Here is a 24039-nt window from a genome sequence, read left to right as displayed (position 1 = left end):
CACCAGAGATGGAAGACAATCATCCTCAAACTATGAGGGATCGCCTAAGTAAGTAGACTACATTATAAATTAATGTAGTTCGATCCTTAGAGAACAGTAGTTTAGCTTATCAGTTCTAACAGATTTTAATGGTTTTGTTTATCTGGATAAGGTTTTGGTTTATAGCTTTTTTTAAAATTGCGTGCCATTTGTATGTACCAGGCCTGAGACCTGCTGTGGGATGTAAACACGACGTGGATGCCCTTTGGTTGATGCCTTGTGTTTCTGCTCCGTGACCGAAATAAATGGGTCGATGGCGTGTGCCTAGGTGTGCGCGGTGCATTTCCCACGAGCGCCTTTCCTTCCTTCGGAAACAAAACAAAACAAAAAACACCCGAGTTGTGTTTCACGCGGCCTCTCCCCCCTCGGCTTCCTCTGGCTTCTCCGAGCGATCCGAGAGGGATCACATTCCGGATTAAAAAGGCATTGTTGGCGTCACTTGGGGAGCACGTGGGCTTTGACGCTTTTCCCACCCCGCGCCAAAGAGGGGAGGGGGGAGCTCTCCTGACAGAGAACACTCATCTCTCACGCTTCGCGGTTCGGATGAGAAGGGGACGCAGAAGCCCGCCCTCCCTCCCTCCTTCCCCAAGCGGCCTGCAGGGAGGCTGGTGGGTGGGTGGCTGAGTGAGTGGAAGGGCCAGCGCTTGCGTGGAGAGGCGCCGCAGGTCGGGAGGACGGCAAAGCGGCCAGACCCAAAGGAAACCTGACGGCTGTCCTCGATCTCCCCCACCCTCCCTTTTCCCACGCGCCCAGGTTGGCCGCAGCGCCGCACGCAAGGAGACGTGTCTGGAGGAGCTGCTGCTGCTGCTGCTGCTGCAAGGAGCGCGCAGGCGCAGTCCTCTCTCAGGCGCTGCTCCCCTCCCTGCCTCCTTTCTCCTTCTGTAGCAAAGCGGCGGAGCCTGTGATTGACAGGCAAGGCCCGCCCCCGCTTGCTAATGACCCGTGCGCGCCTCTCCGCGTTTCCTTCTCGCTGTAGCCTTGGGGCCAAGAGGGAGGAGGAGGCCCTGCGGTGGACCCATGGTCAATGACAGCAGCCAGAGTAATTATCTATATCTATCTAAACATATAATAAAAGTTACATTTTGTATGTGTATGGTTCTGGGCAGGCATGTAGCGGGGGAGGGGGGCTTGAGGGGCTTCAACCCCCTCCCGAAATTCTCAGGGTGGTCCGCGAGAAGGCCTTACATTTTAAACTGTTATGTTTATTGGGTTGTTGTATGTTTTCCGGGCTGTATGGCCATGTTCCAGAAGTATTCTCTCCTGACGTTTCGCCCACATCTATGGCAGGCATCTTCAGAGATGTGGGCGAAACGTCAGGAGAGAATACTTCTGGAGCATGGCCATACAGCCCGGAAAACATACAACAACCCTGTGATCCCGGCCATGAAAGCCTTTGACAACACATTCTTATGTTTATTCATATCATGCTCTGATCACCATGCTTAATATATCCCCTATGCATGGAGGTATTGGGATAACGAGACAAAAGGTTTGCTAGGGTTTCCTCTCTCACTCAGACTCAGCCCTCCCCCCAACCCAAATCCCAGCCCCCCCCCCCCCCCCCCGGCCTACGGGCCTGGTTCTGGGGTATCCATTTACACAGACAAGCTCCCACTTCCACAAACAGCTATAGCTCCCACCATGCAGGAGACACCAATGGCCCTCCCTCCAATGACATTGCACAGTGAACATGTCTAAGAGCCCTGCCAATGTTTTCCACAAACACCATACTGCCCACCACCCAAGTGAAGGCTTTCTTTCAGGGATAATTTCATCCTAGACTTTAGGTGTTTCCTCCATCACAGACAGTGTTCCGTACTCTCGCCATTGGAGTGGAATTTGCTATTTTATTTTACTTAGGCGATCCCTTGTAGCTGGTCCTCCAAGTGTAGTGTCTTGGTGGTGGATGCGAAGGTGTCTGTGGAGACCTATTCTTGACCATGCGTTCTTTTGCAATGAGGACATCGATTTCCAGGTGGATAGGTGGTCATGGTCAGGGGTTGGCTTGATGCACTTTCCTCTTGGCACGTTTCTCCCATAAGTCCTCGATTTGTGCCTCTCTGAATTCTGCAGCACTGCTAGTCACAGCTGACTTCCAGTTAGAGTGCTCAAGGGCTAGGACTTCCCAGTTCTCAGTGTCTATGCCACTGTTTTTAAGGTTAGCTTTGAGCCCATCTTTAAATCTCTTTCCTGTCCACCTACATTACATTTCCTATTCTTGAGTTGGGAGTGTTGCAACTGCTTTGGGAGATGATAATCGGACATTCAGACAACATGGCCAGTCCAGCAAGTTGATGGCATAACTGTAGCGGTGTACAGGGAGCATTACCACTCCTCTGTTATGCCAGCTCCACTGGCTGCCGACTAGCTTCCGAGGACAATTCAAGGTGCTGGCTTTAGTCTATAAAGCTCTAAACGGTTCTGGCCCAGCTTATCTGTCCAAACGTGTCTCCCGCTATGACCCACCTCGAAGCTTAAGATCGTCAGGTGAGGCCCTGCTCGCGGTCCCGTCAGCCTCACAGGTGCGGCTGGCGGGGACGAGAGACAGGGCCTTTTCAGTAGTGGCTCCCCGCCTATGGAACGCCCTCTTCATTGAAGTCAGGCAGGCTCCCTCCCTCCTGTCTTTCCGAAAGAGAAGAAAAACGTGGTTATGGGGACCAGGCATTTGAGCATGAGTGGCAGCAAAAATGAGATATGAATATATGACCTACTGACAGACCCCACCTGGACATGGAAAGCACCTTAAATGTATATTTAAATGTATAATTATATATAATTTTAATGTATATTCTTAATTTTATTGTAATTTTTAATCTTGATGGATTTTTAAATTGGATGAAAACTGTTTTTTGATGTGTATGTTTATATTGTAAGCTACCCTGAGTCCCCTGATGGGTGAGAAGGGCGGGGTAGAAGTGATGTAATAAATAATAAATAAATGGTGATGGTCTTTGCTTCTTCCAGCACGCTGACATTTGTCTGCCTGTCTTCTCATGAGATTTGTAGGGGTTTGTTTTTTTTTGGAGGCAATGCTGATGGAATAATTCCAGGAATTGAGTGTGATGTTTGTAGACAGTCCACGTTTCACAGGCGTATAGCACAGTTGGGAGGACAATAGCTTTATAAACAAGCACCTTGGTATCCCTACGGATGTCCCAATCCTCAAACACTCTCTGCTTCATTTGGAGAAACACTGCACTCGCAGAGCTCAGGAGGTGTTGTATTTCAGTGTCAGTGTTGTTTTTGGGGAAAGGTGGCTGCCAAGGTAGCGGAAATAGTCAACATTTTCTAATATGGAATTTGCATGGCCCCACCCACTGCCTCTCCCATAACCCTTTCCTATTCTTTTCTATGGCACACAGCAAACAGAGGAATTGATTACCAACTGAATATACTAGAGAAGTTTGGGGAGAATTCACCATGATTTATAGGAGTTGTAGGTACTGGGATGTATAGTTCCTCTGCAATCTAAGAACACTCTGAACTCCACCAACAATGGACCTGGAACTAACTTGTCACACAGAACCTCCATGACAAACAGAAAATACTGGAAGTCTTTGTAGGGATTTATAGGAGATGTAGTTCACCTGCAACCAGAGCGTATTATGAGCCCAAACAATGATGGATCTGGACCAAACTTGGCACGCCTACCTGATATGCCCAAATTTGAAAACTGGTGGGTTTGGAGGGAATTTGCCCAGACATTTTGGAGTTATAGGTACTGGTATTAATAGTTCACCTGCAATCAATGAGTACTCTGAACTCCTCCAAAGATAAAATTAGACCAAACTTGGCACACAGAGCCCCCATGACCAGCAAAAAATCCTGGAGGTATTTGGGGAAAATTCACCTTGATTTGGGGAGTTGTAGTTCATCTACATCCCAGAGAGCACCAATGGATCTGGACCCAACTTGGTACACAAACCCAATATGCCAAAATTTGATTACTGGAGGGGTTTGGGAGGGAACTGACCTTCCTTTCTGGGAGTTGTAATTCACCCACAACCAGGGAAATTGTGACCTCCACCGATGATGGACCTGGACCAAACTTGGTACACAGAACCCCCATGATTTACTCAACCTACTGGAGGGGTTTGAGTGGACTGACTCCCTATAGTGGGAGTTGTAGCTTACCCTACAACTAGAGAGCATACTGAACCCCACCGATGATGGAATTTTTCAGTTAACCTGGCATGATGTGAATTGTAGTTCACCCATAATAATAATAATAAGGACATCAAGGAGTTTTTTCCTTCCATCTTTCTTTCGTAAGCGTTCCCCCAGTCCAATCTAAGGCTTGTGTTGTTGTAGACTTTCATGACTGGAATCACTGGGTTACTGTGAGTTTTCTGGGCTGTATGACCATGCTCCAGAAGCATTTTCTCCTGACGTTTCGGCCACATCTATGAAGGCCTCCTTAGAGGTTGTGAAGTATATTGGAAACTAAGCAAGGGAGGTTTATATATCTGTTGAAGTTCCAGGATGGGAGAAAGAACTCTTGTCTGTTGGAGGCAAGTGTGAATGCTGCTATTAAGCACCTTGGTTAGCACTGAAAAGCCTTGCAGCTTCAAGGCCTGCAGGAGTCTACCATATACCATGCTGCTGTGGACAAGTCTACATAGAGACCACCAAACACAGCATCACTCAAACACGAATCAAGGAACATGAAAGGCACTGCAGACTAACTCAACCAGAGAAGTCAGCCATAGCACAGCACTTGATGAACCAACCTGGACACAGCATATTATTTGAGAACATAGAAATGCTGGACCACTCTAGCAACCACTATGTCAGACTACACAAAGAAGCCATTGAAATCCACAAGCATGTGGAGAATTGAAACAGAAAGGAGGAAACCATGAAAATGAACAAAATCTGGCTACCAGTATTTAAAAAAAAAAACTGAAAAGCTTCTGAAACATGGCCATACAGTCCAGAAAACTCACAGCAACCCAGACTAATGCAAGGGAGGAGAACTCAGCAGAGGAGAACCAATGGCCATTAATGGACACAATAACAAGGGAAATACAGTAGAGTCTCACTTATCCAAGCTAAACGGGCCGGCAGAAGCTTGGATAAGCTAATATCTTGGATAATAAGGAGGGATTAAGGAAAAGCCTATTAAACATCAAATTAGGTTATGATTTTACAAATTAAGCACCAAAACATCATGTTATACAACAAATTTGACAGAAAAAGTAGTTCAATTTACTAATGTTATGTTGTAATTGCTGTATTTATGAATTTAGCACCAAAATATCACGATATATTTAAAACATTGATGGCAAAAATGGCTTGGATTATCCAGAGGCTTGGATAAGCGAGGCTTGGATAAGTGAGACTCTACTGTACAAGAGAAAGAGCCACTGCAGAGGCGCAAGGAGTCTTCTGCTGCTGTGCTTCTCTCAAACAGCCCAGAAAACTCACAGCAACCCAGAAACCTTCTCTTTTCTCAGCCCTCCCTCTTTCCCCAATCTTCCCATAGCCTCCCAGTCCAACACTTTCCCTTCACCAGCCTCCAGGGCCCAGGGGTGTTGTGTGTTACGTGTGTGTGTGTGTGTGTGTGTGTGTGTGTGTGTGTGTGTGTGTTTGATGTATATCTCTGTGGGCACATGCATGGGCAGATGTCTTCACTGTGTCCGGTTGTGATCGCCAGTCAGCTTTCGTATGATATGATTTCTAGCGCCCACTTTTTCCTTGATAGTCAAGTAGTGCTTCTTGTAAGTCAGAGCATGGTCCAGGGCAACTCCCAAGTATTTTGGTGTGCTGCAGTGCTCCAGTGAGATTCCTTCCCAGGTAATCCTCCGAGCTTGGGATGCTAGTCTGTTCTTAATGTGAAAAGCACACATTTGTGTTTTGATGGATTAGGAATCAGCTAATTTTCCTGTAATAGGCAGTAAGAGAACCTAAAGTTTCAGAGAGCTTCAGTTCAAACATTTCAAAGCTCCCTGCTTGTGTGGTGATGGCATGATCGTCAGCATAGATGAAACTCTCTGTGCCTTCTGTCAGTGGCTGATCCTTTGACTAGTTTCCAGTAGACCTCAGAGCCTCTGAGGATGTTTGCCATAGATGCAGGAGAAAGGTCAGGAGAGAATGCTTCTGGAACATGGCTATAGTAAAGGTAAAGGTTTTCCCTTGACATTAAGTCTAGTTGGGTCTGACTCTGAGGATTGGTGCTAATCTCCATTTCTAAGCCGAAGAGCCAGCATTGTTCGTAGACACCTCCAAGGTAATGTGGGGGTTGGTGCTCAACTCCATTTTTAAGCCACAGAGCTGGCATGGTCCATAGACACCTCCAAGATCATGTGGCCAGCATGACTGCATGGAGTGCCATTACCTTCCTGCCGAAGTGGTATTTATTGATCTACTCACATTTGCATGTTTTCGAGCTGCTAGGTTGGCAGAAGCTGGGGTTAACAGTGGGAGCTCACCCCGCTCCCCGTATTCAAACCCTGGACCTTTCAGTCAGGAAGTTCAGTAGCTCAGCAGTTAACCCGCTGCACCATTGGGGGCTCCTTTGAAACATGGCTATACACCCTGGAAAACTCACAGCAACCCAGAAACCTCCTTTTTTCTCAGCCTTCTCCCCTCCTTCCCACTCTTCCCACAGCCTCCAGGTCCATACAATTCCCCTGGCCAGCTTCCAGGACCCGGAGGTGTTGTGTGTTGCGTGTATGTGTATATACATTTCTGTGAGCGCGGGCGCGCTCCCTGGCGCATGACGGCGGCGAACACCTGAGAGAAGGAAGGAAGGCGGGTGTGTGCGTGTATATGTGTGTGTGTGTAGAGAGAGAGAGAGCGAGGAAGCCTTCCAGGGGGCGGAGGAAAGGAAAGGCAAGGCGGGCGCGGGCTCCCGTTTGACAGTGATTGGCAGCTCAGCCCGAGCCAATAGCAGCGTGGCTCCCGTTTTGGTTGCGAGGAGGGCTGCCTGGGGATAGGCTGCGCGTCGGAGCGGGCTGCGTGAGTGAAAGGGAGGCAGGAAGGAAGGGAAGGAAGGGAAGGAGGAGGAGGAGGAGAGCCCCTGCGAAAGAGAGAAAGAAAGGGGAGGTGGCGGAGAAGGAGACGGCGACGCGGCGGAGGAGGAGGCAGGCAGGCAGGCAGGCAGGCGAGGCGAGGAAAGGACGGACGGACGGACGGACGGAGCAGGCGAGGGGTCTCTCTCCTCCGCTGCGGACGGATGCGTTGTTCCGCAGCCCTTGTCGCCGGGTGACTGACGCTGCGCCCCTTTCCCCTCCTGGACTTGGATATCTCTAGATCTCTCCCATCCGTTTCTTCGCCTTCTCTCCGAAGAGAGAGAGAGGTTTGACTGACGTCCGGAGCGGGGGCCAAAACCAAGGAGAGGGGAAGGAGGAGGACGGGAGAAGCGCCGGAGCTGAGCCCGGGAGCAGAAGGAGGGGATCCGAGACGCAGCCGGGAGCCCCAGAAGGGAGCCCAGAAGGAGGAGGAGGTCTGAGACGCGCTTTGCTGCAGCCGGGGGAAGGGCTCCAGCCGCCTCCAGCTTTGTGTCTGGCGCGGGAGAAGCGCCTTCCTCCTCCTCCTCCTCCTCCTCCTCCTCCTCCTTTTCCTCCGCCTCCTGCTCGCCAGGCTGCTGGAAATGTCGGAACACAAGGCGCTGGATCCGAAGTTATCGACGACGGAGAGGGTGGTGAAAGGTAAGAAGGACCCGGGAGATCCCCCCCTTGACGCCCTCTCCTCCCTTTCCCCCCTCCTTCGCCGTCGGGGGAGGCTCTGGGGAGGGGCTGCGGTGGGTCTGGTTGCGGATGCAAAACATGGGTAAGGCTTGCGAGGAGGAGGAGGAAGAGGAGGAGGATCCGTGGGTCTCGGAAGTGGGCGCCGAGCGAGGAGTGAGTGGGAGGGGAGGGAGGGATGGATGGAGGAGGATGCAGCCCACTCCCGTGACAAAGGCCGGGCTGCACCTTGGAGGCTCCCTTCCTTCCTTTCCCCTTTCTGCAGCCTCTTCTCCGTGGCTTCCCCCTTCCTTCAAGGATCACGAAATGGCACTTGCACAGAGGGCCCTTCCACACAGCCACTGAACCCAGAATGTCAAGGCGGAAAAGCCCACAGTATCTGCTTTGAACTGGGTTGTCTGAGAGCCCTTTCATACAGCCCTATAACCCAGAATATCAAGGCAGAGAAGCCCATAATATCTGCTTTGAACTGCATTGTCTGAGGGCCCACCCATACAGCCATATAACCCAGAATATCAAGGCAGAAAAGCCCACAAACATCTGCCTTGGACTGCGTTGTCTGAGGCCGCACTGCCATATATTCCAAATGTGGGATTTTATTCATCTGTGTGGAAGGAACCCCAGTTCAAAGCAGACATTGTGGATTATCTGCCTTGATATTCTAGGTTATATGGGTGTGTGGAAAGGCCTTGGAAATACGTCAAAATAGGGGAAATCTGAATTGCAACAGCAGAACAAGCCTAAATCCTTTCCCATTCCCTCAGGCTGTCAACAAACACTGGCTACTCCAGCGCAGATTAGTGTTTTGCTTGAGAATCTTCCCCTTTGAAGACACATCGGGCCCTTCTTCACAGCCATATAACCCAGAATATCAAGGCAGAAAATCTCCACATTAACTGGGTTATATGGCAGTGTGGACTCAGGGCCCTTCCACACAGCCACATAACCCAGAACGTCAAGGCAGGGGATCCCACCATCTCTGCTTTGAACTGCGTTATTTAAGTCCACACTGCCATCTATTCCAATTCAGCCTTGGGGAAGGGCCAGAGAGAGGCACACACTTGCGGCTCTCCTTCCGCCTGTTTGCTACATTGCAGCAGTCTTCCTTCCTTCCCTCCCTCCACTCGCAAGAAAGAGAGAGAGAGAGAGAGAGAGAGAGAGAGAGAGAGAGAGAGAGAGAGAGAGAGAGAGAGAGAGAGAGAGGCAAGATGGGGGAGGAGGAGGAGGAGAAGGAGGGGGCAGGAAAGCCCTCCGTTTCCTTCTTTGCGGCTGGAGGATCCGGAGCCGAGTGTGTGTGGATTGGTGTGTGCGCTTGGCATCGCAGGCGGTGTTCCTTTCCCCGCCGCCCCCTTGGCCAATTCCTCGGGGCCTTTCCGCCTTCTCCCCGCCCACCTCCGAGCTCCAGAGGCGGGGGGAGTGGGCCTGGGCTCCCCTTGGGCGAGATCCCTGCCTTCCTCCGCCGCCAAGCCCGGCTCCCCCGCCTGCAGAGAAATGCCGCGCCCGCCCTGCATCTCCAGGTTTTGACAGCTGGGGCTCTTCCTTCCTTCCTTCCTTCCTTCCTTCCTTCCTTCCTTCCTTCCTTCCTTCCTTCCTTCCTTCCTTCCTTCCTTCCTTCTTCCCTCCATTCCTCCCTCCTTTTCCTTGGACACAGCTGCTTGCCTCTGATTAACAGGCTGCTTTGATGTGTGGCAAAAAGTGGACCCCCACACACACCCCATCTTGATGCCTTCCCACATTTTATCATTATTTATTATATTATTATTATAAATATTTATTCGTTATTTATTAATAATTAATATAATAATATTCATTATTATATTATTGCATTTTATTATTATTTTATTAGTAGTATTATTTAATAATATTGGTTAATTATTAATATTTGGGGACTTGAGATAAGCCTCTCACAGGGTGGCATCTTGATCTCGTCCCCCATTTTATTATTTATTATATTACAATTATTTATTAATAATATTTATTGAACTATTATTAATAATAATATACAGGGACTTGAGAGAAGCCTCTCACAGGGTGGCACCTTGATCTCGTCCCCCATTTTATTATTTATTATATTATATTATCTATTAATATTTATGGAACTATTATTATTAATAATAATATTCAGGGACTTGAAAGAAGCCTCTCACAGGGTGGCATCTTGATCTCATCCCCCATTTTATTATTTATTATATTATTATTTATTAATCATATTTATTGAACTATTATTATTAATAATAATATTCAGGGACTTGAGAGAAGCTCTCACAGGTTGGCATCTTGTTCTCGTCCCCCATTTTATTATTTATTATATTATATTATTATTGTTTATTAATAATATCTATTGTTATATTACATATATTATATTATTTATTATTATTATTTTATGATGATGATGATTTGTATGCAGAGACATGAGAGGAGCCTCCCACAAGGATGGTCAAACATCCAGGCGTTCCCTGGGCAACGTCCTTGCAGACTGCCAATTCTCTCACACCAGAAGGGACTTGCCATTTCTCAAGTCACTCCTGACATGAAAAAAAAAGTATTTGGGCATTTCTCTGTTTCCAAGGCAGGAGAGCCCAGCCCCTGCCTATCCACGCTCCAATCTTGCCTCCTTTCCCTCCCCTTTGTCTGCCTGTGCCTTCTTTCTTTCTCTCCCACCCACCCACCTTCCTCCTCCTCCTCCTTCTCCTCCATCCTGCAAAGGCTGGTAGATGGGAACAGGCAGGCGAGGCTGTGTCACTGCAGTCGCAGGAGGGATCTTTGAGGGATGCCATTATCCCTTCACGGCTTGGATCAGTGCCTTTCCAGGAAGAGAGATTATTTATCTCGAATCTCCTGCTCATCTCCTGTTCGCCATTGGGATTTCAAGGGGAATATTGCAGATGTCCCCTTCCAGCACAAAGGGAACCCAGTCCAAGCCATGAGCAGTTTCCCACCATCATTTGGGGCTCCCCCTCCTCCTTCTCTGCAACCTACATCTCAGTGATGCTTAGCAATCTAGCAGACATGTTTGGCAGTGGCGTACGTTATTATGAACATATAGGGTCTTTTACAATGCCATCGAAATAGCTTGTTTTCTTTTTGATTTGCTGCATCAGTGTGTGTGTGTGTGTGTGTCTATGTGTAGAGGAGAATGGAAAACTATGTATGGCATTGTGGAGAAGCCACAATGTAAATATACCAGCCTTAGGTCCCATCATGTACAATCTTCATTGGCTACAGTTGGATTTACTTCTAGTAAATATGCCTAGGAATAATCTGTTAAATAACCATACTGATTCAGGTATCCATACTCGATTAAATATGATATACTGCCTAGGAACTGCGTATAAGGTTTTAGCCTTCCATCCCAATTTCAGACCTGTTTATTTTGAAAAGTTTTATCCTGCTGATTTTAGCAGTATTTCTCCAAAGTAAAATGTTCGGAGCTGTATTCAGGGATGCAGCCCACCTCAGCTGGCATAATCTTCTTGGTTTTCATGCATCAGGATGGCATCTTTAAAATCTTCCATGTTTGAGAAAAATTTCAAAGGAAACATGCATACACTGGATTGTTAAAAGTCCTTTTAAAAATTGTGTCAGAAGCGACTTGTGAACATATTGCAAGTCGTTTTTAGTGTGAGAGAATTGGCAGTCTACAGAGACGTTGCCCAGGGGATGCCCGGATGTGTTATCATCCTGCTGGGAGGCTTCTCTCAAGCTTCCCCGCAAGCTAGAGCTGACAGGCAGGAGCTCACCCCAATTTGCGGATTTGAGCTGGCAACCTTCAGGTCAGTAACCCAACCTTTAGGTCAGCACAGGAGTTTAACCCATTGAACCACTGCCCTTATGGCCTAGTTCTGTACAATGCTCTGGGGACCAATACAAATTTTTCAAGCCTTCTTTAAAGTCTGCCAGTTATTGATCAACTCCAACTCTTACATATGGCTCTCCTGCATCTCAGTGTTTTTCTACATTACAATGCAAAATTCATTTTGTCTCTGGAAAACCTAAGCACTTAGGAGAGATTTAATTTCCATTAAGTTCAGTATTTCTGAACAGACATAATTTGGGCTGTCTTGCAAGACCGCAACCAGATTATATACTGAACCTGAGAGCAAGGACACTGAGCTCAATGATGCTGACATTTGGGACATTTTTCATACAATTCTAAGTGATTCCAGAGACTATACCTCCAATACTACTACTACTAATAATAGTAATAATAACTTTATTTTTGTACCCCGCCTCCATCTCCCCGAAGGGACTTGGCGTGGCTTACATATGACACGAGGTGCCTAAAACACCTCATAAAATAAACAGACAGAACAATTCAAAATAAAACCACAAGTATGTAAAACAACAATTTGAATTCAGAACAGTGTCCAATAACCTATAGTGTCATTTGTCGTAAAAACATGGCCAACTGTAAACAAGAAGAAAAGAAAGAGATAGTGCAAGTTGTAGCTAAGGAACAAGGGAATGGGATGAAAGTGCTGTGCTGTAGCTTAATTACAGACCATTGGACTAGACATTCTTAAAGGCTTGTCTAAACATCCAAGTCTTCAATTTCCTCTGGAAGGAGGACAGGGTGGAGGCCGGCCTAATCTCCCTGGGGAGGGCATTTCAAAGCCTGGGGGCCACCACCAAGAAGGCCCTCTCCCTCGTCCCCACCAACCAGGCTTGTGACGGTGGCAGGACCATGAGAAGGGCCTTCCCGGCAGATCTTAATGCTCATGCATGCACATAGGACGAGATGCGATTGCAAAGATAGGCAGGGCCCGAACCATTATATCACTGCAGATGCAGTGATTGTTGGACTTCTTTATTTCATCTTCTGAAAATGGAAGCCTAAACTGCATAAGCATTGTGAAAGATTCCATGTAGTTTAGAGGAATTTCCAAATATTTGACTTTCTTGGTTTGTTATTCTGGAAAATGGATGCCTTCTTTAATATTTGGCTTTCCACCAATTTGAGTGCCAGCATTACACTATTAAGGGCTGTACATAAATGCTTAACTGAAAAAGAAAAAAACAACAACAACATTTTATTCTGCCAGCTGTACTTCTTGATAAATATGTGTTGAGTGGACCTGCAATTGCAAATAAAGCAATTAACAGGTCAAGGTGTTTTAGATATATTTTCCAAATTAAACCAAGAGCACTCTGAAGTCAAGAACATACCATTGTCACAAAGTACAGAGTGGGAGGATTTGGTATCTAAAGGTCTACATTTCATAAGGCTTCTTCAAAAGATATTTGTAAAGCTCATGCCATATTAATGTGGATGTAACTTCGCCCGGTGGCGAAGTGTGTTAAAGCACTGAGCTGCTGAATGTGCAGACCGAAAGGTGCCAGGTTCAAATCCTGGGAGCGGAGTGAGCGCCCGCTGTTGCTCCAGCTTCTGCCAATCTAGAAGTTCGAAAACATGCCAATGTGAGTAGATCAATAGGTACCGCTCTGGTGGGAAGGTAACGGCGCTCCATGCAGTCATGCCGGCCACATGACCTTGGAGGTGTCTATGGACAACACCGGCTCTTCAGCTTAGAAATGGAGATGAGCACCAACCCCCAGAGTCAGACATGACTGGACTTAACGTCAGGGGAAACCTTTACCTAACCTTCAGTTCTTTCAGTTTTTCCTATAGTAGAAATATAACAAAGAGTTCTATAACGTCTTAACCAGAGGATCATTTGATCAGCCAGATTCTTCCCTGCTGTAGAATGTTTTATGCAAAGACAATTAAAATAAGTGGGAGTGATGGTGCAACAGGCCTGTATTTTATTAATAAAAGGCAGGGAACACTTTAACCTGTTTTGGTGCACATTCAACAAACATGTAATGTTACACTTTACGAGGCATAATACATTGTGGTTCTAAAAATGAGAATGATACTATGGTTGCTAAATGCGAGTCGCTACATGCTGTTGGATTTCAGTTCCCCAAAGGCAAGTAAACATGGTCAGTGATGGAGGATTCTGAGTCTCATAAATCAGCGATGGAACTGCAGTGGGCCTGTTGTTACCTTTGTTAAATCACACTTCTGTCTTAACACACACACACAAGTGGATACATTGTAGAAAGTTTATGTTATCACTAGCGGTATTATGTCATGTTCTTGCTCAAATGTTAAATGATCAAAACTGTTCAATGTTTTGGACAGCTCCACATGTGTTGGTTGTCCAAAGTAAGTCTCACCTTGTTTTTGGCCACTGTTTCTTAGTAAATATGCATAGGATCCCTTCCCTTGGTGTTTGCTTTGAATACTTAGAATGTATTAAAATTATGCCAATAGTTTCCTCCTCAAGGGAGTGATCATTTTGGTAATTCTCATAAATGTTTATTCTTTCGGTATTGTACTTGGATTCAGGGTATTGGGAATGGATCATGGGGAGCCTTCTAATCACTGGAATTATATTAGAGAAGCTTGTTTTGGAATGAAACTTCCATTTTGACTTAAGACCATTTTCTTAGTTGTATGAGAAAAAAAAAACTGCCCATAACCTTCTTGCTGCAGTGAGGTGACATGGGAAGAGGGAAAAGTGCTAAGATACTCTTAACTTCAAAAATTCACAGCAGAGAACTGAAGGTGTTTTGTTATAGCAAGAATTCGTTTTTCAGAGGAGCTTGTAGGTAGGCGCTATTATGTAATCGCTGGCGGTAGATTTGAGGGGGTGAAAAATGCCTACATTTTAAAAAAGACTGTTCCTGATATTTGATACATAATATGATTTAAGGTAGACTGTATTCACAAGATGAAAATGGAAGGAAAAGATTCATCAAGTGGCATTTGGGAATGTGTCTATTTACTTTTGCGAATCCTCCTTTTTGTTGTATACAGTACACACAAAGATCTTTGTCTTGTGGAATGATATTTTAAATAATACTTTCCTGAAATTCTGCAAGACATTCCCCCTAGTTATACATACATTTTATGGTTTGCCCTTTAAAAATCCCAACTTTATGCAGTCCCACTGCTCTTTATGGTGTGGGAGGCCAGTTCATGTGAAATAAACCTACTTAGGAACTCTATATGCCAAATGCATGCACAAGTAGAGGGGGCAGCCAGTGTGGTGCAGTAGTTTAAGTGGGACTATGACTTTAAAAATGAGAGTTTAAATCCCTGCTGAGTCATGGAAATCCACTGGATGACTCTGGGAAGTCACACACTCTCAGCCTCAGAGGAAGGTAAAGGCAAACACTCCCTGAACAAACCTTATCACAAAATCCCCACTTGCCACAAATTGGAAATGACTTGAAGGCACATGACAACAACAAACTTATTAAGAGCCACGTACACTGTTTTAACATGGTGAGATGTGTTCCACATTGGGCATACGTACTCAGCAGCAGAGTAGCAAAACGCAAGGGCAGATGTCTTCACTGTATCTGGTTGTGATCCCCAGGTTGTGCCATTCACCCACTTTTTGCTTCATATTCAAGCAGTTCTTCTTGTAGGTCATAGCATGGTCCAGGGTAACTTCGCAGTATTTTTGTGTGCTGCAATGCTCCAGTGGGATTCCTTCCCAGGTAATCCTCAGAGCTCGAGATGCTTGTCTGTTCTTAAAGTGAAAGGCACATATCTGTTTTAGAAAGATTAGGGATCAGCTGGTTTTCCGTGTAAGAGGCAGTAAGAGCACCTAAAGTTTCGGAGAGCTTCTGTTCAACCATTTCAAAGCTCCCTGCTTTTGGGTGGTGATGGCACAAGCGGTGTGGGGAAGAGCAAACCACAGACCACTTATTACAATGTGGTCTGAACCCTGCCACATGCACAGTGGAGAACACCAGAGGCACTCCAAGTGGCCAGATTCTGGACAAAGGACATTTAGTATAATGCCAAGTTTTAAACTTTGTGTTTCTTAATGTATTACAACTGTACCCTCGGTTTCACCTCTGACACGATAAATAAATACTATCTTCCTGTTAAGGGTGTATGAACGAATAGCCTTCTGTCTTTGTAGTGATTTTCTTTATGATTTACATCACTAGAGCATAAGCATTCAATTTCATGAGGAGACTTTGCATGGAATCTATGGACATTATCCCCTCCCCTCTCTGCAGGTCTGGAATAATTAAGTCTTGTATAATAATATGTAAAACCTTGTGTTGTATGCCCCTGTGTTTAATTTTTCAGAATTGAGTTGTACCCATAGATTCTTTATCTGTATACCACTTGATCAGCCAGAGAAGTTCACAACCTTTTGTTCTATTCATCTTAATTCTTCCAAGGACTGGTCCAGTACAGTTGAGGCAATGGAAGAGATGACTTAATACGAAGTTTTGGCTATGAGGATCTTGCTCTGCTGTCCTTTTAAGTCTCAGTTTTAGCTTTCCCTGCTTTGTCCCAGGATGCCAAATTCCTAGCATCCTGAAAAAAATGTAACTGGAATGTGGTATTGCATGTTGAAACCCAGGTGGTTAAGACTCTTAAGCACCCATAGCAATCTACTTGTTTTAGGTACGCTTTCAGAATGTTAATAACTATCTGTCCATGGTATGAGCCCACATGAATTTAGAGCTTCTGAAAGCTTAACAGCAAGGTTTTGTAAGCTAATACTACACCTGTTTTCCCTTTCCCCAGGAGTAATTATGATTAATGAATTGTGGCACTGGTCATATTTGTTCAGAGCTTGCCTTGAAAGACTCATATCTACATGAAACAATCTGGAAGAATGAGAATATGGAAGCAGAAAGTATGCAGAAAAAAGCTTCCACTATTTATTTTCAGTTGCATCATTCTTAATACATAACTGTATTGCGATATATGCTGTACATACCAAGCAGGTGCCAGAGATGTGGTGGAACATCATTTTGTTCCAACCCATTGCATTAAGTGGCTGCCTAATGTCTTATGAAGAAATGTATGATAGTTATTAGAACATGTATTGTTGTATTTGGCTTTTGTGGAAGAAATAACCTCTTTGTAACCGCTGGATCAAGAATATCATCCTATCCTATATATTTGCTACTTATGCAGTAGAAAAATGGTGCCCATGGTATAAAGTATTGGCCAGTTATTATGTTGTAATTATACAATTGACAGATTATATGGATTAGACCAGTGGTTATCAACCTGTGGGTCCCCAGATGTTTTGGCCTACAACTCCCAGAAATCCCAGCCATTTTACCAGCTGTTAGGATTTCTGAGAGTCAAAGGCCAAAACACCTAGGGACCCATAGGTTGAGAACCACTGAGCTATATTATTTTACAAAATTATGGATTGAACATGCCTTACCTGGGATTTCAAATCCTGAAATAAACGAAAATAAAATATTGTCTACCTGGATGGCTTAGATAGTGACATCTTTGCTTTCTGAGGATTCAGTGTACAGAGACTTTGTTTCATGCACAACATTATTAAAAATTATTGTATAAAGTTACCTCCAGGCTATATGTTTAAGGCATTTTATCTTATTATATCATTCAAATACAGCATCCAATCCCCCCAAAGAAAAACAAAACAAAACAACGAAGTCAAAGCATTTCTAATCCCAAACATTTAGGAGAAGGGATTTACAACATTTAAAACGTTTAAAGGCAAGAATGGTCTTGGATCAAAGTTTGAAAGAGCTCTGTATTCCTATGAGTACATGCTCAGAAATGAGTCTCCTTGAGTCAGTGAGACCTGTAGCCTAGTAACTGGCTACAAAACTGCAGTTTTAATAAGGCCAGTGTTAGATGGCAAGTACCTCTATGATACCATATGCTGCAAGATTGTGGTATCTATGGCTCTCTGGGTATTTTTGACTGCAACCTCTCTTACTATTAGACACTCTGGAGAAGGGCTGATGGGAGTTGTGGGCTAAACATCTTGAAGGACCAACGTTTCCTAACCATCTTACAATGGGGTTCTAAATTCTATACATCATAAGAATAAAGGATTTAAGGGCCCAAGAGACAGAAAGAGGCACTTTTAACATTTTCTTCATCCTCCTCAGAATTCCAACTAATTAGGTGCTGGTTCAGCAGAGATTTACTATAATTTTATGCAGTCTGAAGCATCTGAAGAAATAGTCTATGAAGGCTTAGGCTACCAGCTTCATTCTCTCGATTAGTCTCTAAGGTGCTGTAAGATCTCTTTGCATATTCTTAAGCATGTATCAGTTGTGTGTTTGTTTTTCCATAGCCAAGATTATGGACACAACACTCAAATTAAAACCTTGTAATAGTAGAAAAAAGCATGTGATTTAAAATCAAAGAGCCCCTGGAAATTAAAAAATATATTTCTCAAAAGAGATGGGGATGAATAGTTGACAAAGGAACTTTCAGATGGAATGTGTTGTTAAAAGAGTGCTCTAGAAGGTGCGCAAAAGTTTTGGTGTCTCCCAGATGCATTGCAAAATAGCTCTTGTATATTTATTAAAGCAAATGAGCTCTGTCTGTATTGCTATGTCTGCTGAGGAAGGTGCTATATAGTGCATGCCTTACTCTGCCTTTAGCAATTCACATGAAGCACTGATCAGTTCTTTGAGCCTGCATGTTTTCATTAGGGAACTTACCACAACTCTGGAATACCTCCTGTGATTCAGAAACAATGCACAGTTAGGCAAGGTATTTGAAGAAACGTAATTGAGCTTGTTTCTGTTTTCTCCCCAATTGGTTGGGGAATACTTCATATTCTTTGGAGGAATGCCAGCTTCAGTTTCTCTGTGACCTCTCACTCTGTGCCTTAATTGGACAAAAGCGAGAGTGGGAATGAAGTAGCCCTCCAGATGTGGTTGAATTGCAAATCCCAGTAATCTTGACCAGTGGGGAAGGAGGTTGGGAGCTACAGTCCAACATCATTTCAAAGGTTGTATGAGAGTCACTCAAATATTGGTGTAACAGCATTAAGTCTGTTCAATGCACAGACAGGCTTCTACTTTTATATTGGTCATATGATGGTGATAATAATGTAATCCAGTCCAATTTGAGCTTGTTGAAAACTCACTGAATTCTCATTTGTGCTCTTTATACACACACACACATTTGTGTGACACTTATTTCTGATAAATAACTGCATTGCTCTCTCTATAGAGACCCTGGGACATGTCAGTCACGACAGGTCGTCACTGGCCATGTAATTTTAGTGGCAGAGTGGATATTTGAGCCTGGAACACCTACAGCTGTGTTCTCATGCTACAATTGACTTTTAGAGTCAGGACCCCTAATGGCAAACCATAGTGACTTTGAAGTCATGCTTAGCTTAAGTCCTAACAAATCTCAAGAAAATACTAAATTGTATGTCTTTATAGCTGTATCAGAAGGGGGTTAAAAAGTTATTTACTTGCCTTAGGGCCGCTCAAGCATTACAGCATCCACTTGAGAGATGTGATTCAAGTCCTAGATGTCTAGCAGAATTGCTGGCAGGAATTTCCCATGAGTAGTGGAGGATTTCTAGACAGAGAAGACCATTAAGGACTTTAAAAAAAGAAGTTGCTCATAGGACCTGCAATCTATTTACCTTTCCCTTGTTTTAAAATGACAAGCTACCATTTAAAAAACAAGAACAATACAACTGAAAAGGTAAGTGTTGTATTGTAACTACCAGTTTCCAAAAACAACCCAATAGAATTCTTTTATCAAGAGAAATGTGATTACAATCATTAATATTAGCCTCTGCCAGTGATAGAGGGTTGTCTGAGACATTTGTCTTTTACTCCAATATTCATTGGAAATTCCATGTTCTGATGTGTGATGTCAGGCTCTCTTTTACAGTTGATGACAAAGGCTGCAATGCATAAGGTTAGTTTTGCATTAATGCTTTCCAGCATTTGTCCAGGTGAAGAGAGGGGAACAGTATTAAATTAATATCTGTTTTGTTAAGCAGTTTATATCAACAAGCACGTGTCAATCGGTTCTGCATGTTTGCTTGTCTTTTGAAAAAGTTCACATTTTTGTGTAATGCCAGTATAAAAATAAAGAAGGTAGATGTGTGCATATCTTTTTCATACTCTGAGTTTCTTCTCCCACTGCCACAAGTCATAAGACTGCTTCGTATCTGACACATAAACAGTATAATTGCTGTAGGAGTAAATGACAATTTGAATGAAGAAATCCAGGAAAGACTGTGGACATTGCAAGATAAACTACCAGAGTGCTACAATAACAGGGCCTTCGGACTGCCGTGCAAGTTGTTTCAGTGATTACAATTCCTGTTTTAGTGCCCCTTTAGCTGGAAAACTAAAAGGATGCTAAAGGGCATTAGCAGTTGGCTAATGTAATCTGTTGAAATGGTTGGAGTGCATGGCAGTTTCCATTTTTATAATAATAAAGGGGAGTCCCAGGATTGTGGGAGTGGCTGCTTTGGCAAATAGAAACTTGTGTTCATTTTTTTCTCCCGTTTTGGTTATGTAGCTAGATGCTTCTCCTGCTTTGCAGGGTCATCCAGCATGTGAATTGGGAGCATTTTCTTTGCAGCTAGGTGAAATCCCCCAACTGTCAATGGCTGTCTTCACAACAGGATGTTGATAAATGCCACTGCAGGAGAACAGGCACTGTTCCTGAAGGTGGGACATTTTGAGTCTATAAAATGCCTGAACAATTGCCATATCAGACTTGGTGAGATAATCATAACATCAGTTAGCAGAGTTTTGCAGTATTCTTTTTTTTAATGTTCTGTTAATACAGAACAGTGTGGTACTAGAACTATATGGAGAAGGCCAGCTTGTGGTTGTTTATTCGTTCAGTCGCTTCCGACTCTTTGTGACCTCATGGACCAGCCCGTGTCAGAGCTCCCTGTCAGCTGTCCACCCCCTGCTCCTTCAAGGTCAAGCCAGTCACTTCAAGGATACCATCCATCTTACCTTTGGTCGGCCCCTCTTCCTTTTTCCTTCCATCTTTCTCAGCATCATTATCTTCTCTAAGCTTTCCTGTCTTCTCATTATGTGGCCAGAGTACTTCATCTTTACCTCCAATATCCTTTCCTCCAATGAGCAGTCAGGCTTTATTTCCTGGAGGATGGACTGGTTGGATCTCCTTGCAGTCCAAGGAACTCTCAGAATTTTCCTCCAACACCACAGTTCAAAAGCGTCTATTTGGAATGAATTGTAGATGCAATTAACTTACAGCTAGATTCTTGATGGCAGAAGTTTGCTGAGAGCAAGTGTTTCCCAATCATTTTTTGTTTCTTCCTGTCTGAGAGGTATTTCTAGACACCGGCATCATGAAAGCAGCTTTGCCCACTTCCTTATTGCTTCAAACTTGTGCCAGCGTAGCAGAGCACATCAACTTCCATTTCTGAGTATACCATCTGAAAGTTGTAGTTAAGAAACATCATTTATAAAACATGTATAGTTTGAGGATCTCAGAGAGCAAACTTGTAATTATGATTTAAAGTTTACTTGAGTGGGTATTGGATAAAGCAAAGACTTAGATATTATATTGAACTCTTTTCTGTTTCTGCACTCTGAAAGTTATTCTTACAACACAGTATTCTTCCTGTTTATCCAAAAAAGGAAAGGGTGTAATAGGAATCCGATGGACCTGGTAAATGTATTCAGTACTTATCCCAAATGCCTGATTAAGTTTGCTTAATCAGTGTTTGGGGGGAAAAAACATTAAAACATTTTGGTTCTCTCTCTGAATCTTTTTAGCAGCTGCAGCACTCATAAATGTTTTGATTTCTATCTTTAAAAACTGGAAATATGTTCTTAAGAGTATTTTTATATGAATTCTAGCCTCTGTTGCTTAAACATAGCAAAAGTAAGCATTACAGCTGAGGGTGATGTTACTTATAAATCATGTTGAAAGGTATATTTATTGCTCTTATGTATCCTTCAAAAAGTCTCATAAAGACAAATGAATGAAGCCACAGCTTACAAAAATGAATGCCACTTCAAGGCAGAACTTGGTGAATGTGCTATTTTATGTGGTTACATGAACCATATTTTAAAGAAACAGGCCTATGTTTTTAGTTCTAGTTGACTCCGGCTCTTCCATTTTCTTCTCTTTCCATAAGAAGATATGTCCTTTACAAGTTGATACTATAATCTGTTACTGGTATTTTAAGGGTGAGTAAAACTGGAATAAAATTGTAGTGGGGTTCAAAATCACAAATGTCTTTAGTTTTCTTGGTTACTTGTTTCCCCCCTCTTTTTTAAAACCTGAGGACTTGGCTAATACGTCAGACCAATCTAATTTGAAGCCTTGAAGGAAATATCCAGTTACCGTTAACCAAGGATTACATGCTTCCATAGACCGGCAACACCAAAAACAGGCTTGGTGGCAGTCTGTGTGCATGTATTAATACCCTTTCTCAGGGGTGGGGATATGGCCCAGAGATTTCCCAATATTGTCCTTGCTGACTATGGCTGTTGGGAGATGCAGTCTTGGAGACTGTATGATTCCCATCTCTGCTGAAGACCAACATCGAGATCTGTGCAAAATTTTTGCAATTCTCTTAAGCTATCTTTCCCAGCAGTGTATGCTATAAATTAACCCCTTGTATACATCATGTAATGAGCAATTTTTAGTTTGACCTCTTTGGGAAAGAAGATAGTTCTGCATTGTCCAGTTAGCCTGCTAAGCTTGAAGTTGTCCATTGTCCCTGACCAAAGCACAGTTGTTAACCACTAAATTCTATTTACAGCAACCCTTTTCTTTCTTGGGTTTATTTCAGGGAGAAAGAAGGGTTTGCAGTTGTTAAATCACCAATTCTGTGTTTTATGGGACACTTGTGCATATTGATCTTCTTTATATGTTCAGATTTCATCACTGTGTCTTTAATGCATTACTGACCTACTGACACAGGGAGCACTCAATAGATTGGTTTTTCATTCATATTTCTGGATATCATTAAGCCAAAGTGTCTCCACGATCATTATGGGGAACTCAGGCCTTATCTAATGTAGGGCCCTCATAGTGCAAAAATAAAGGTATAAAGAAGGGCGAGGAAAATAGTGTTTAATTTCAGCAGTCATTCCCAACTTCATCAACTGTGTTTAAGGATGCCTGTGGAGAGAATTTTCTATGACAGCAGCATTCTGGAGTAAAAGCTCAATCAGCCCTATCAATTCAGTGGAATTTCAGTGTTAACTTTAAAATTCCCGTTGATTCAGTGGGTTTACTCTAGTTGGGATTAGCAATTGTATCTAGCTCCATTTTTCTAGAATCTGCTCATGGCTCAATCATTATTTTCCTGTAACTAAATACAGTAGAGTCTCACTTATCCAAGCTTCTGGATAATCCAAGCCATTTTTGTAGTCAATGTTTTCAATATATCATGATATTTTGGTGCTAAATTCGTAAATACAGAAATTCAACATAACATTACTGCGTATTGAACTACTTTTTCCGTCAAATTTGTTGTATAACATGATGTTTTGGCACTTAATTTGTAAAATCATAACCTAATTTGATGTTTAATAGGCTTTTCCTTAATCCCTTCTTATTATCCAAGATATTCGCTTATCCAAGCTTCTGCTGGCCTATTTAGCTTTGATAAGTGAGACTCTACTGTACTATCCATTATGCCTTTCATAAACAAACAGTGGCATTTGATGAAGATTTTCTTGTATGCAACAATGAAACTTTTTCTTGTGTGTGTAATAAAGAATGTAACAAGATTTTACTCTTTGTTTACACTGAAGGCTTGTTATTAGAGCAGGGAGTCTAAGGAACAGTTTCTGCTTTTTGAACCTGCAAGGGCTGCACAAATTGCTAAAAATTGACAGCTCTTCTCTCAAAGCGAAAGGTCTAATTTCTTTTTTAATGTTACAATATTCTGAAGGGGTGTGTGTGTGTGTGGGGGGGGGGGGACAAAATCTATTTAACTGTTGAATTACTGCTCTCAAATACTTTCGTATAGCCAATTCACAGACTTATTTTGGACAGTCTGGAGACTGTAAGAGCTGCAAAAGCAGCCCTGGGGAAAATCATGTGGGGCTCCAAGGCTCCATGATTTCAACCTCTTTTTTAGTTTATGATGGCATAATCAGCTGAATTGATTATGCTGTTGTTAATGTGAACTTAACAACTTTAAGACTTTTAGACTTTATTGAATCAGTTTTGCCTAAGTGCTCATTTAAGCTCCCATTGTTTCATTGGTACCCCCACATGTAGGTGAGCAACTTGTTAGGCTATGGGATACTTCTGCAAGGAGGGTCTTAGCTCTGATAGTCAAAATGTTTCTTCAGCTATTTTGTCTTTAATAGATTTTCTGTGGCAAGACAAGGGATGGAAGCAGCAGTCAGAGAACAAGGAAAGGTTGTAGGTGAAAGATGACATCCTCTTGTGTGTGTTTATAGGCCTTCAAGTTCCCATTTTAAAGGCAACCATGTGCATTTCATAAGGTTTTCTTAGGAAAATAATACTCTGATGTGGTTTTGCCTACAACACTTAGTATTCGCT

General features: G+C 43.5%; 1 protein-coding gene across 3 annotated transcripts in view; it reads left to right on the top strand.

Moving 5' to 3' along the window:
• The first annotated feature begins 1041 nt into the window (after positions 1–1041).
• Positions 1042–24039, top strand: part of ppp3ca (protein phosphatase 3 catalytic subunit alpha) — a 214661-nt gene continuing 191663 nt past the window's right edge. For 2 of the 3 annotated variants that reach the window (XM_062982376.1, XM_062982375.1), the window contains exon 1: positions 7043–7691. In XM_062982376.1, coding sequence (XP_062838446.1) covers positions 7634–7691 — 58 coding nt within the window. In that variant the 5' untranslated portion in view covers positions 7043–7633. Of the gene's footprint in view, positions 1079–7042; positions 7692–24039 lie in introns of those variants that run through there. The other variant, XM_062982377.1, reaches the window with a different exon arrangement.

The sequence above is a fragment of the Anolis carolinensis genome, chromosome 5, assembly GCF_035594765.1.
Source record: "Anolis carolinensis isolate JA03-04 chromosome 5, rAnoCar3.1.pri, whole genome shotgun sequence".
Lineage (NCBI taxonomy): Eukaryota > Metazoa > Chordata > Lepidosauria > Squamata > Dactyloidae > Anolis > Anolis carolinensis.
Note: the sequence above shows the minus strand (reverse complement) of the source record. Positions and strands in the feature narration are given on the sequence as shown.